Raw genomic sequence first — 15,248 nt, 5'->3', positions numbered from 1 at the left:
GCTGACAGCAAGCAGTTTAAATGGGTAATGTTACTGCCAAAAACTGTAAAGTTACTCTGAAAATGTAATCAAATTGCTGATTACTGATTGCTCCTTTTAAAAGTAATCCCGTTACTGTTCTGATTACTTTATTCCAAAAGTAATAAGTTACATTACTAGTTACATTCTCTATGAAATCCCAGGGATAAACTCGGGCCAAAAATGCCGCTGCACAAACAAATATAAACTATTACTAGGGATGCACCGGTTGACCGGCCATAAATCGAAACCGGACGGTTTTTGATTAAAATACGCGAACGACAATCGCCGGTTTTTGGTATTTTTTTCGGTCGATTTTTTCGGAAGTGCGCTCGTGTGCACAGAATACATTGTAATGGTTCGTTATGTCATTTGTGTGGAAGTATTTCGAAATCTGTGCGCAGGACACGGGCAGTCGTTCAGCACTGGAAATGCAGAGCTTCATGTCTGAGGCACAGATAGCAGGAAGCGATCAGCCGTTGTTGTACTGGCGCACAAATAAGAGTCCCTTTTCTGCACTCACTAAAGCTGTACCTGTCCGCACCCTGAACACAAGTAGACCGAGAAGAGCTGGTCAGATCAACTTTCTTACATGTTGGATGAGAAACGAAACGGACTAAACTGTGAGAAATTAAAACTTGCATACACATTTGAAAAGCCAGAAGTAAACGTCAGCTCTGTATTAGGGTGATTATTTTTATTTTACCTTGAAATTACATCGACTTAATTTGATTTAAGTCACTTGCTGTATCGCACTGAAAAAGTGTTTCATTCATCCAATTAAAATTTTTTAGGGTAATGATTCACATCTATATTTTTTTTTTACTGAAAAAACAATAAATTATTTATTTTTCATTGGCTCAAGTAAAAAAATATGTACATGTGAATCATTACCCTAATTGTTTTTTTTTTTTTGGATGAATGAAATACTTTTTGCATTTTTGTTTTATTCGCACCACATTATTTGATTTTAACATTTTGGCAAATGTATTTATATAGCAAGTGGCCACGCTTTTGTTAGTGGTGGCCACCCTGTTAATACATTTGGCTGCTTTTAGCCTTACCCTGGGGTTGGTTGATGATCTTTGTTCATGCAATCTCACAAATCTCTGTTATAACACAATAAATATGCATAATTAATATTTCATAATGTCTACAACTTACAAGGAAACGTGAGCATGCAAATTTCAGCACTGCATTGCTCAACACTGCAAACACATGTTCTAGCCTAAACAGAAACTCACTTGTGCCTGCTAATCGTTTATATTTATAGTTCATGTTGCTTTTTTGCAATAGATGAATAGATGGAAAGAAGTATTGTAATTTCCCTAAGGTAATTTACAGGCAAAAATAATATATGTATGAAATATTTTTATATATTATTATTTTAAATAATTTTCATTTACTTTACATTGCAAATATATGGCTACTGCTGTCATTGTTGTTGTTATTATTTTATTCTAATTTGTTTGACTTCGTAAAACACCAATGTGAATGTAATTTAAGTATATTTTATATACTTTTCGTTCTACGAAATGGGGACAAAATGAAGTTCGAAAAGGCTGAGTGACGGTATACCGTTTCCGAACATTTCGACACCCCTGCGCTGATGGAGGCGGGGTGTAGATTAATGTAAACATGACTCTCAATGCTCGCACATATCCCCTAAACACAACAACGATTAAATGAAGAAGCGTAGGCAATCTAGGTGTGAGATGGGCACCAATGGTCAGAATATTATAGACAAAAGTATAATGTTAAGCCGCAGTTCAGAGTCAAGTATCATGTTTGCAATACAAAAAGAGTCATAATCAGTCCTTTATGGGAAGTGTGAATGTCTAACATTCTGTAAAACTTTAGCATGACTAAACTTTAGTCAGTTTGTTACTTTATTTTATTAGTGTTCATTTATTATATTAAACAAAGATTTATTATTGTATGTTCGTTTGGCATTGGAAAGAAGTATTGGAGCCAGTTGTCTTTTTTTCTATACTAGTTCTGCAGCCTCCGGGCTGGTTGCGGATGCCGCTATGTTTATGAGACAACATGCGAGGGAAGGGGGAACAAAATCAAGGAGGCGGGGGGCGAGCACAGCACAGAGAAGACAAACAAGCAAAGTGGCGGAATCTGAATTAAATATAAACAATACATCGATTATATACGATATGTCAAAATCCATATCGAGTTTAAAACATATCTTGATATTTAAAATATATCGAGATATGTTTTAAACTCGATATGGATTTTGACATACCGCCCACTCCTAAAACAAACTTAGTTTTGGCCTAAATTTGTACAAAATTTACAATTTGTCCTATCAGTTTATTCTTCGATTTCGTTTAAAGTATACCAGGCTTTTAGACTGAGACAGTATTTGACAAATGAAAAGGGGGTTGAGTCCCCTTTAAAGTTCAGGTACAAGTCATTTCACTGACTTAAGTTTTCTTAGTTAAGAACATGGGTCGAAGCTCCTACTTTTGTACTCTCAAAGTGCATTAGATAGAATAATTGAAAATAGATTTTGATCTTATTACATTCCTAGGAAAATGTGTAAAATTTAGGGGCAAATCGCTTTAAAGTTTGCCTTCTCATCACGTGACAAATCTCTACAAGCTTTGCAGAGTGGAGCAGCAATATTTGCCCACAGCTCACAAGAGTAGTCTGTTATTGGAGTGACACGTGAAGTGATGAGATGCTGTCGGCAGCACAGATACTCGAGCGTTACGCTAAAGCTGCTGCTTCCAGTATGTGTGACTGAGAACTAGACTTACTGAGATCACAATCCCGCTCTGTTACTCTACTGCCATTGAGCCGAGCGCTTAACTGACTCCACCAAATGCCAAGTAACATCAGATGCAGCGCTTGTAGAGGTAAAATTTGATTTCTGTTACTCAGTTACAGTCTTTATGTGTCCCGGGGTTATACAGTGGTTATTGTATTGAATGAGTGTTGGATTACCTCTGATCTACTCTGATTTTTCCACAGGCTTCTCAAAAGTGGGAATGCCCCTGTATCTGTGTGTGACATCAACTGATATGTGAGAGTCCAGTGCTTTTGTCTGCTGATGTCTCTCTCCTCGCTGCACGTTACGACTGTAAACACTGCCATGTCACATGACCGCATCTGAGCCCCGATTGGCTGGTTCCTCTGAACCTTGCCCTCGGTGCCACAGCATTGCTATGTGAAATGTGAAAGTGACAAAGGCTGTGATGTGACGTGTCTTCTCCTAGGGCACATTGCCCTGTGTCTTTCAGCTTGTGCTGGGGGAGACTCCAGATTGAATCAAACAGCAGCAGCTCCTGCAGCAGAAGAAGGAGCACAGCCAAAGTCGCTTTGATTTAGAGAGCTGAAATGTGGGTAAACAGAGTCGTTTATCAGGCTCATTCTGACGCCCTCTCTGCCGGCCCACTATCATGAACGGGACAGACACGCAGACTCTAGTTGATGCAGCTCAATGTAGTGCTGTGCTCGCTGAGGCCCATAGCTGTTGCACATTGGTTTTCACAACATGTCGTGTATTAAACATCTTTCGAAAATGCAAGAATCTAGTTTGTTGGCCTGGGAAATTATTTCTATACTCGCAAGGCTTCGTTCGCACAGACATTGTTTGGGGCTGATTGTCATATTTGGGTCGATGGCATTTAAAATACAAAAACCTAATTTAATAAGCAGTTCTTAGAAAGGTGCTCTTTGTGTTCATGGTGGATTGCAGGAGTCCACTCTATGGTATTGTTTTCCAGGCATAACAAGTCTAGTGTTTTATATATATTTATATATATATATCTAATGTTGGTTTGTTTTTGATTTTGACTCTGGCTCTGCAGACAAAATAAAACAAATGCAAAAATATATTTATATTTAATAAAATAAAAATACTCTATTAGCATATATGAATAAATGTTAATTTTAATAAAATTACTATTCATTTATTAACATATTAATAAAATGACCACATTACAATGTAAGATAAATGTTAATAATAATACTGCCATTACTGCACAACTGACCAAATTTTCCATAGTTTTTCCAAATGTTTGGATTACTTTTTTGAATTTTATTTATGTATTTGTTTATTTATTTTGCATCACAGCATGAATTTGCTCCAGTATAAGAATATATTGGCAAAACTGCTTCACTGCAGTGTTTTTTATGGAATCACTATCATTATAGTTTTTAATGTTTTGATTTCGATTTTATTTTTGTGTTTTGTTTTCGCTTTAATTTTAAGTTTTAGTATTTTTTTCCTTTTATTTTTCTTTTCTTTATTATTTTTTTTTTTTCAAAACATGTCTGTAGTATTTTTTTTATTTATTTTGTGATATTTATGATTTCGAGTTTATGAAATGCATTTGTCTCTCTGGTTACTAACTGAACTGTGTGTGAATGTAACTCTAAAACAGACAAGCGTATTCTGCTGCTGCGTGAATGTAGCCTATGAGACAATGTTTGAATTCATTATCATCATGTTGTAATAAGATCTTGTGACTCAAGATCAACCCCATACAAACAGATTCTGCTAGGCTGTCAAAGCTAAAAGATAAATGCGTTTTTTGGATGAATGCTCTTGAGTTCATCCATTATTAAGCTTCAGCCTTCAGCTTTTGTCTGTAGCATTGGTTCATTTTTCAAGAAGACACTCAGAGCATGTTCACTCCCAGCCTGTGGATCCTCTTTTTTTTGCCATAAAGCAGGATTTAAAATTCAGCTGAATTTGTCATAGCAGCACATGTCATGCCGTATTTGTGATGCTTGCTGGGGGTTTGTTGGGGGTTTGATCGTCTACTCGCTTGAAACAACTGTTGGACCAAGTGTGTGCAGAGCAGGAAACAAACAAACACAATGGATGCCCAGGGCAAAGCATGCCATCTCTGACCTACTTAATGCACCAGGACAGAGAGGGATGCCGCTATTGTTTTAAAATCTCTCCAACATAAACTTGGCCGGTATTATAATAAAGTATTATAGTAATTTTGAATAGTGCTGTCAAACAAATCCAAAATAAAAGTTTTGTTTGCGTAATATGTTTGTGTACTGTGTATATTTAATATGTGGATATATAGATACACACACACACAGCATATATTTTGAAACTATTTACATGTATATATGTATATTCATATAATTTATATAATATAAATATATTTAATATATAAAGGTAGCATATTTTGCTTAATGCATGTGTGGGTATTCATATATATAATAATAAATATACACAGTACACACAAATATTAAACAAAAACGTATAAAAGTTTAATTTGGATGCGATTTAATTGCTATTAGTTGTTTGACAGCACAATTTTTTATAATATAAGATTCTACTCAGTAGAATTACTATTATATATTATTATAGTTTTTTTTTTTACATTTGCATTTATTTTTCTATTTTCGTTTTTTTGGTTTACGATTTTTTTTTTTAGATTCAGTAATTTTTGATTTTACATTTGAGATTTTTTAATTTCAGTTTAATTAATTTTAGTATTTAAATTTAAACCTATTTTGTGAGTTTGTCGCACATTTCTGATTTTGTTTAAAGTTTAAGATTTTCAACTAACATTGATTTTATTTCAGCATTATATATGTTAATAAAAATGATTTTAGAGTAAGCAGTAAGCTTCAAAGCTTTGTCACCCACAAAAATGTAAAGACTTTGATGTATTTTTATGCACATGACATTTTTAATGATTTAAGATTCAATCATCATGATATAGAAAACGATCTCCTTTTTTACTGTCCAACTAACCACCACCTCTGAAATGACTTTCCTGTGAAATTAATAATTTTTTTGTTGAGGAATTAACCTCAAAATTAGACTAAACTGCAAGACAATATTTACGGTCACCGTACATTATACAAGACCGTTTTTTATCATAAGCACAGATTCAGCATGGCTTTGTTGATGACCTGTTGTAGCAGTTGCTGCCATCAGAGAAGCGGACTATTGCTGATTTGAATTGATTGGAAATAGGCCAGTTTATGTGACAGTTTCCCTAAGGCTTTTTTAATGACGTTTGTTCTCTATAGCCATTGAATCATTGATGCATTAAGTGCATTGAGCTCAACATGTGTTCATGTGAATGTATTTCCATCCATCCTCTCACCGCAAAATATGTTAGGAGTGCATTAAAAACCATGATGTCTATTTCTGAAGCCCATCTTTCTGTACAGGACTCGCAGGACTACGTGTCTGCTTTTAGACATTTATACAATCTATTTATTGCATCTGCCTTTCACCCCACCAAAAAACAAAAGCAGAAAAACCTTGTAACTGTAGCACTTGCACTCAGTCGTCGCTACCCTGAAGTTATTTCAGGCTACAGGAGGCATTGAAGTCTGTTGCTGAAGTTGCTTTTCAGAAGCAGAGCTGTGTCTCGGATGATGTGATGAGAGAGTGATTCAAGCGGCTGTGATCTTCTGCGCGCTGGATTTCGATGTGTGTGTGTGTGTGTGTGTGTGTGGAGTCGGGCCTGTGATAATGAACCTTGTCACCACACACTCTGCTCGTTAAGAAGAGGAGCCCTGCAGTGGAAGAGCTGCAAAGATTCAATTATCCATTTCATTTTTATTCATATTTGTTTATATACCCGGGTGTTTTCGCAGTAACACACTTTGGAATACTCATGTGTTCCCATATCAGAGCCGGTAGTTTTCTGGGGGTTTGTTGTATAGTGTCTTTCTGTTTTCTGTGATCATTTCAAGCCTCAATGTTTGCTGGCATTTCTTATAAAAGTCAAACATTTGATATTAGCAAACTTTACTGATCCTTATTAATTTGCATAGTAACTTTCCATGAAATAACTTTATATAATTTCATTGGACTATAGCAAAAACATTCATTAGATATTTTAATTTTGAATATCTAATAATACAAATAATAATATTTATATCTACATGCTTTCATAATAATAATGATAATATTTTTTGTTATTTTTAACTTTGTAATAATAATAATAAACTATTTAATATATTTAAATTATACTATTAATGTTTATATAATAATTTGTATAGTAATAATACATTATTTTGATGTATGTATGTGTGTGTGTGTATATATATATAATATATGCGCATATGCATAATTTTTTAAAATATATATTTAGTTAGTTTTCCTAATTTCCTATTGTTTTTTACATTTGCATTTATTTTTCGTTTTTACATTATTTTGATATATTTGTGTGAGTGAGTGTGAGTGTGTGTGTGTGTGTTTATATATAATGTATGCGCATATGCATAATTTTTTTAAATATATATTTAGTTAGTTTTCCTAATTTCCTATTGTTTTTTTTTTTTACATTTGCATTTATTTTTCTATTTTCGTATGTGTGAGTGTGTGTGTGTATATATAATATATGCGCATATGCATAATTTTAAAAATATATATTTAGTTAGTTTTCCTTGATTTGAAATATGCACACACATCAAATACCTAAATAAATGGAGAAGTAAATAGACCCCATGTATAGACGCACTCATTTGATGTGTGAATGTTAGTACAGTCATTGAAACTGACCTATTGTTCTGTCTCTAATAAATGTTTAGGTGTTTTGCTGTAGAGAGTTGCAGATGAAGTGCTACCTTTCTGCCAGCATTGAGCATTTAGTCAATGAAAGAGCTGTAAGTGTCAGTGTTGAGTTGATAATGGTGTTTTCTCTCGTCCGCAGGCTCCACCTACAGCGTCCTGTCCACAATGCCATCAGACTCGGAGAGCAGCAGCTCCCTCAGCAGTGTCGGTATGTCCGAGTTTCAGCTCCCACCCTTGACACCTTGCACACATTGTCACCGTGCCGTAACAACAATGCTTGTGGCACATGTGGGTGTGTATGATGCATTTGTAAAGTCTCTCAAAGCAGACTGAAGGCTCAGATGATCGGTGATGACGTGTGTCTGGAGGCCGAGCCCTGTTCTCCTGGTTCAGTGCCAATGGAGAATGTGCTCTGAGACTGACCGCCATCCAAATGACTTGGCAGTTTCACATAGTGCTTTCTAAAGGGACCAAAACATTGCACTGGAGATACCCATAATGCCGTCTCCCTGTTTGGGTCTGACGAGGAGCAGTGTGGGTTTGAGACAGTGAGGATAATGTCAGCAGAAAGCCTGTTCTCAATCAGTTGCAAATAGATGACACTAAAAGCAGTTTTTTTCATATCAGCTTTATTAGTTGTCATATCCCTTAGTGGATAATCCATGAAAAATTTTATTTAGTCTTTGTTTACTCACCCTCCACTTGTTCCAAACTTGTACAAGAAGATATTTAGAAAAAAATGTGTTTATCCATTGACTTCCATTGTAATTTTTTAATACTGTGGAAGTCAATGGCTACCGTCAACTGTTTGCTTATCCACATACTTCATTCATCCCTTTGTTTAATTTCAGAGTTTAAAAAAAGCAACTTGATATCTGAAACAAACAGACAATGAATTATTGCAGCATGATGACGTTTCACTTTTAAATGCTACATCGATTCACGAGATATTTTATTAGTGTGATGCATATATAAAGATACATTAATTTGTTTTATAGTGACATGCATTTAACTTGGTATACATAAGACTTCCATAACATTTAAGATTTATAAATAGTTGCACCAAATTGAGGATTCCTGCAAGCTGGATGTATCTGGGAATTTGAAAGTAATTGAAAAATGCTGTGCTCTTTTTATCAAGTAGTCTCATGTTAAACATCTCTAATAAATCCCTAGAAAGACCATGAAATGACATCTTGACAAATACTATGTTGTCTGCCCTGCTTTTATCTGTAATGGAGATTATCCTCTTTGTTTTCACATAAAGCTGAATTCATTCTCTGAATATCTGCAGCAGATTGTCCAAGACCAAAAGATTATGGTGTAATTTTAGTTGCTGCTCATCCCAAAAGATCATCATTTACATAAAGTGCTCAGAATGTCTGCCATTGTGACCTCAAGCATTTTCAAAAAAAATTTTTGTATGATTATTTATGTATTTTTTTTTTTTTTAGTACAGCCAAGCTTTAAAGGTCAGATTTAGTTTTAGGTTTTGGCCTGTTTTTATATGAGTTTTAGTGATAGTAGCGCTGCACTAAAATCAGTGTTGTTATTGTTAGCTAAATCTATTACCTATTATTAAAATAATTTTTTTCAAGTAAAATATAAATGTAAAAACGTAAGCGTAAATAAAAATGAGAAGTTCAAGTACTAAAATCACTGAAACTATTAAAAAGCAAATACAATAATGCATAACAAATAATACAATTTAACTTAAATTTAAATAAAAAATGAATAAATCTAATAATAAAGCTAATAGAAAATATTAACAAATACTTCAGTAGTATATAAATAATACTACAATAACACTGTCTCAAACCTAACAAGCTGTCTAGTGTTGTTCTTTTAAAACTTAAAACATCTGCCTTGACTCCAACATTACAATGCGCATGAGAACTTTCGGTAACTGTACAATATGTGAATCACTTTAGCTAATTATTCTTCAACAGCAATGCTATAAAGCTAATGCAAAAACAGAAGTTCAAAGACAGTGCAGTTGTTTCTCTGCCACATAAGGTTTTCTAGACTGTCGTTCCCGGACGTAAAAACATCATTCACTTTCTCCACTAGGAAATAGATTTTTAACAATAAATGATAAAGCTTTAAAGACAGACCTACTGTGAGCTCCAAGATTGTGAATCAGTGGTACAGTATATGGTTTTGTTGAAGCCACCTTTTTAAGCAAATAATGCTGGTGCTCCCTGTGCTGGCACTACTATTTTTCCTATAGTGATTTTTTTAAAGGTCTTAGTTTAAAAGCTATAAACCATAAACCAAACCAGCCAGCTATAAGGAGAATCAGAACATTACAAACTTTTATTTGAAGCAAAAAAGATATTTGAAAATCGGACCAAAAAAAAAAAAAAAGACAAAAGTTCAAATCTATGTGCATAATGGCTTTACTACAATTTTGTTTGTTTAATTCCCCTGTTAAACACTATTTTTTAAAAGATAAGATAAAATAATGTTAACAGGTGGCTTCAACAAAAGCATTATACCACCCAATGAACCACCTCAGAGCTCACAGAAGGTGTGCTTTTAAAAGTTTATAAGTTATCGTTAAAATCAATTTCCCTTCTGAGAAAAAAATGTCAGTTTCACTTCTGGAGCTGAGTGTTGCACTCCATATAGCATGTGTTCGTCATCTTGACCGGACCATTGTTTTGTAATCTGTGATGGATGGATTATAAGATAATAAACAGGTAAGGTTTGAATACGGTTTCATCTGAAATCAGTATCTCTCTCGCTCATTATTATTTATGTGGTGAAAAGCAGTGTACTTTAAATGTTTGTCTACATTGAACTTGTGTCCAATTATTTACTTGTGTGGGAAGAAGTGTAAAAAGTGGAATCATGTTATTGCAAAATTAACCCCTTAAGGAGTTTATAACCTCCTTATAACTAAGTTATAAAGTATAACCTTTATATGTTAACCTTTTTGACTGTCATGATGGGAAATTGACGTAATTCCAAGTTTGATTGCTCAATTGAGGCAGCCGTGGCTATAGTTTTAGTCTTTTGGGGGTGTTTGTGCTGATGTATCCCTGCATTAGTGCTGGGTGAGCTTGTCTGTGCTCCGGTGACGTGCTCACTGTTGCAGGTACCAAAGCCTCATCACCTCCACCTGCGCTCACTGACACCCGGCCGGCCAGCGAGAACCTGGACACCCTGCTGTTCCAGCTGAGACAAGTCACCAGAGAGCGGGACGAACTCCGCAAGCGCTTGGCTCTCGCCTCACCTGGCACCACGTTTGATGACTGCAGGTACAACTCTTTTTACAGGGAAAAAAAACAGCAATTTAATTTCAGATCTGTAAAGGTTCATAAAATAATTTCAGATGTAAACGTACACCATCAGTCAAAACTTTGGTGTAATTAAGATTTTTTTTTTAATGTTTTGAAAGAAGTCTCTCTTGGCTGCATGTGTTTTAAAAAATCTAAAAACTCTATTATTGTGAAATTGATTTCTATTTTTATTTTTTATTTAAAAGTAAATGTCATTTTTAGTGCGGTCAAATGTTTAATCACGATTAATAACATCCAAAATAAGTTTTTGTTTACATTATATATGTATATGTACTGTGTTTATTTATTATTCATTTATTATTGCAACTTATATTTTGAAATATTTACATTTATACATGAATAAATTAATATTCCTCTATTTATATTATATATACATATATTTTATAAAAAAAAATTTAAACCTTCCAGGTGTTTGTATTTATTTATACATAATAACTATACAGCACTAGTAAATTTTAAAATTAATTTATTATTAATTTTGGTATTTCACATTATTATTATTATTATTATATTTTTATTTTTTTACTGTGTTTTGATCAAATACATGCAGCCTTGGTAAACATTAGAGACGTATCAAAAACATTAAAAAAAATCTTAATTCCAAACATTTGACCAATAGAGTCTCTGTTATCCCAGTTAACATTGGGCTGCCCTTGCAGACTGAGGAACGCAGTGCTGATGTATTCCTCTTTGTCTCCAAAAGGCCAAATTCCAAACCTGGCCATGACTACGAGCGTCTGAAAATGCAGTGCACGAAGGCCATGGCAGACCTGCAGTCCTTGCAGAACCAGCACACCAAGACTCTGAAGAGATGCGAGGAGGCCGTGAAGGAGGCAGACTACTACCAGTGAGTACAGGAGCCATGCATCTCTCGCTAACAGACATGCTAAGAGCCATCTGCTGCATTTTTAGCAGTCTTTAATTAGCACTTGCATTATTTGGCTTGATTAAATGTTTGAAGCACATTGTTCTGCAACTCAGTTAATGTTGCAATATTAATGTGCGTAATGCACTTAGGCAGCATTTTTAGTGTTATCTAAACACTCAAGTGTTCACCCAGTTATTTAATCATCCACCTATCATTTCAAACCTAAAATGCAATTATGATTACAATAAAAAATGTAAGAAATAAAAATGAAACAATAAAAAAATATATATAATAAAAAAATTGAAATTACAATAAATGTTCAATTTAAATTAATTAAATTTAAAAAATTTAAAATGTGAAAATTAACTTTTTCTAGCCAGCATTTTGCCACCTACCTTATAAAAATAAAGACACAGAAAGGCAAATAATTATCAGTGGTGGTGAAAGGGTTAAAATTACAATTCTATCACCATTTACTCTCCCTCATATCACCCTCCAGAACATATTTTCAAGTATTTTTTACTGTTTTACTATTTTTACCCAATGCAATGAAAGTTAGTGGGGTCCAAAAAAAAAGACATTTCTGAGTATCTTTAGCGTCCCACAGGAAAAAAAAAAGAAAATCGTGACAGGTTTGTATGGTGAGTAAATGATGACAAAAATAGTATTTGTGTGAACTGTCCCTGCAGTGTCTTTCTATAAAAAATCCTTATGCAAAAAACAGTCACAAGGAAGTAATTATGAAACTGCTTTGTCATATGTCATCAGTTTAACTGACATTGGTTTAATGTAGCCTCGTTATCTAAACCAGTTGGCAATATAATAGTGTACACAAGGAAGTTTGTTCTTCTCCGTTGTTTCTGACTCACCCTTGTTTGCCAGTGTGCTCTTTTCCACACACCAACATAATATTGTCCATCCATACACAGATGTGCAGTGGCTGTAATCTGATTATGATGTAAGGACACATGCCCTCCTGTCTCCGTCTCTGCGGGGCATGAACGACCGCATAGAGATGAAGATTGAGTTGATGAGGGATTAATCCCATATTCCCCATTCCCTCAACAGTGTGTGATTTACAGCACAGACACACACACACACACAACCATTCTCTTTTATACTGTTTGCATGTTACTGATGTCTCGAGAACAAATACATTAATTCTGTTTGTTCCTACTTGACTACTGGTATTGTCTGGTATTGAAACTGAACCACTTTTATTTATTTTATTTTAATGCATAAAATACAGGTGCTTCTGAATAAATTAGAATGTTGAGGAAAGGTTCATTTATTTCAGTAATTCAACTCAAATTGTGAAACTCATGTATTTAATCAATTCAATGCACACAGACTGAAGTAGTCTAAGTCTTTTGTTCTCTTAATTGTGATGATTTTGGCTCACAATTAACAAAAACCCACCAATTCACGATCTCAACAAATTAGAAAATGGTGACATGCCAATCAGCTGATCAAGTCAAAACACCTGCAAAGGTTTCCTGAGACTTCAAAATGGTCTCTGACAATCATTGACATCCTTTTGTGTAAGTCACAAAAGTTCATTGCCAATAAGCTGGCTGTTCACAGAGTGCTGTATCCAAGCATGTTAACAGAATGTTGAGTGGAATGAAAAAGTGTGAAAAAGATGCACAACCAACCGAGAGAATCCCAGTCTTATGAGGATTGCCAAGCAAAGTGGATTCAAGAATTTTAGAGAACTTCACAAGGAATGGACCGAGGCTGGGGTCAAGGCATCAAGAGCCACCACATACAGATGCGTCAATGAATTTGGCTACAGTTGTCATATTCCTTTTGTTAAGCCACTCCTGAACCACAGACAATGTCAGAGGCATTTTACCTGGACTAAGGAGAAAAAGAACTGGACTGTTGTCCATTGGTCCAAAGTCCTCTTTTCAGATGAGAGCAAGTTTTGAAATTAATTTGGAAACTAAGGTCCCAGAGTCTGGAGGAAAGGTGGAGAAGCTCATAGCCCAAGTTGCTTGAAGTCCAGTGTTAAGTTTCCACAGTCTGTGATGATTTGGGGTGCAATGTCATCTGCTGGTGTTAGTCCATTGTGGTTTTTTTTTTAAAACCAAAGTCACTGCACCCGTTTAACAAGAAATCTTGGAGCACTTCATGCTTCCTTCTGCTGACCAGCTTTTTGAAGATGCTGATTTTATTTTCCAGCAGGATTTGGCACCTGCCCACACTGCCAAAAGCACCAAAGGTTGGTTAAATGAGCATGGTGTTGGTGTGCTTGACTGGCCAGCAAACTCACCAGACCTGAACCCCAGAGAGAATCTATGGGCTATTGTCAAGAGGAAGATGAGAAACAAAAGACCAAAAAATCCAGATGAGCTGAAGGCCAGTGTCAAAGAAACCTGGGCCTCCACATCACCTCAGCAGTGCCACAAACTGATCTCCGTGCCACGCTGAATTGAGGCAGTAATTAAAGCAAAAGAAGCCCCTACCAAGTATTGAGTACATGAGATTGGTGAGTGAATTGGTGGGTTTTTGTGTGAACCAAAATGTGAACCAACCACAATTAAAATAACCAAAGACTGAAACTACTTCAGTCTTTGTGCATTGAATTTATTAAATACATGAGTTTCATAATTTGAGTTGAATTAATGAAATAAATGAACTTTTCCTTGACGTTCTTATTTATTGAGATGCACCTGTACAAAAATGCTGACAATGCATTTACTCTGATAAACATAAATAGACTTATGAATATTTTGTAAAATAGTTAATGACATTTGAAATGGACAATTGATAGTTTTAAATGTTGAATTGTATTAATAATTGCATTTCTTTTGCTTTGCTGGCAATCTTGGATTGAGTTTGCTGCAGAGTATTATGGCATTGCGTTTTCTTGAAAGGGAATGTGTGATGTTTTCTTAGAAACGGACTAAAACAAGGTATCTTAGAATAACAACAACACATTTATTTAAGTTTGGAAACACAACTATGATGCCTTAAAAGTCTGCCCGGGTAAACAGCTTACTAGTTTTTGTCACTGTGTAGTTACTAATACAGTCCCCGCTCTAGGTCAGTGCCCTCAGGGCAGGGTTTTAATGATCCCTGATTGTTTTTAAAAAGACATCTGGCTGTAACAGCCATAAAAGTGAAACATTACCTGGACCGCACAAGTAAGGTGTGATACAGTTTCTCATGTGATGTAACAGAGTTGCAATAGATGTAGCTCAGTTGCTTGTTTGTTTGTTTTGCGTTTTTCTTTCAGCATACAGCATAGCCGCCTCCTAAGCGAACAGTCTCAGCTTAAGGAGGAAATGGAGGTTTTGAAGAGAGAGAACACTAAGCTGGTTCGGGAACACAACCATCTGAAACAGAGCTGTGAGGAGCTCAGGAGACTTCACTCTGAAGATCAGAGAGAGGTGGCTGACATGAGACTACAGCAACAACAGGTACATGCTTTACACCTAATACAGGGCTGCTCCATACATGCGCAAGCAGTGTGTACATAAAATGACATCTTGACTGTGACAGCAACACACCATGCATCAGAGATGGGAGCTCG

At 35.2% G+C, this 15,248-nt stretch overlaps 1 protein-coding gene across 5 annotated transcripts in view; it reads left to right on the top strand.

Annotated features, from left to right (window-relative positions):
• Positions 1 to 15,248, top strand: part of LOC127970005 (disks large homolog 5) — a 63,045-nt gene that overhangs the window by 15,448 nt on the left and 32,349 nt on the right. For 3 of the 5 annotated variants that reach the window (XM_052572187.1, XM_052572188.1, XM_052572185.1), the window contains exons 2-5: positions 7,677 to 7,745; positions 10,638 to 10,800; positions 11,546 to 11,689; positions 14,952 to 15,135. In XM_052572187.1, coding sequence (XP_052428147.1) covers positions 7,677 to 7,745; positions 10,638 to 10,800; positions 11,546 to 11,689; positions 14,952 to 15,135 — 560 coding nt within the window. The remainder of the gene's footprint in view (positions 1 to 7,676; positions 7,746 to 10,637; positions 10,801 to 11,545; positions 11,690 to 14,951; positions 15,136 to 15,248) is intronic. The other 2 variants (XM_052572189.1, XM_052572186.1) reach the window with 1 other exon arrangement.

The sequence above is a fragment of the Carassius gibelio genome, chromosome B13, assembly GCF_023724105.1.
Source record: "Carassius gibelio isolate Cgi1373 ecotype wild population from Czech Republic chromosome B13, carGib1.2-hapl.c, whole genome shotgun sequence".
Taxonomy (NCBI): Eukaryota; Metazoa; Chordata; class Actinopteri; order Cypriniformes; family Cyprinidae; genus Carassius; species Carassius gibelio.
This window is presented reverse-complemented; position numbering and strand designations above follow the sequence as displayed.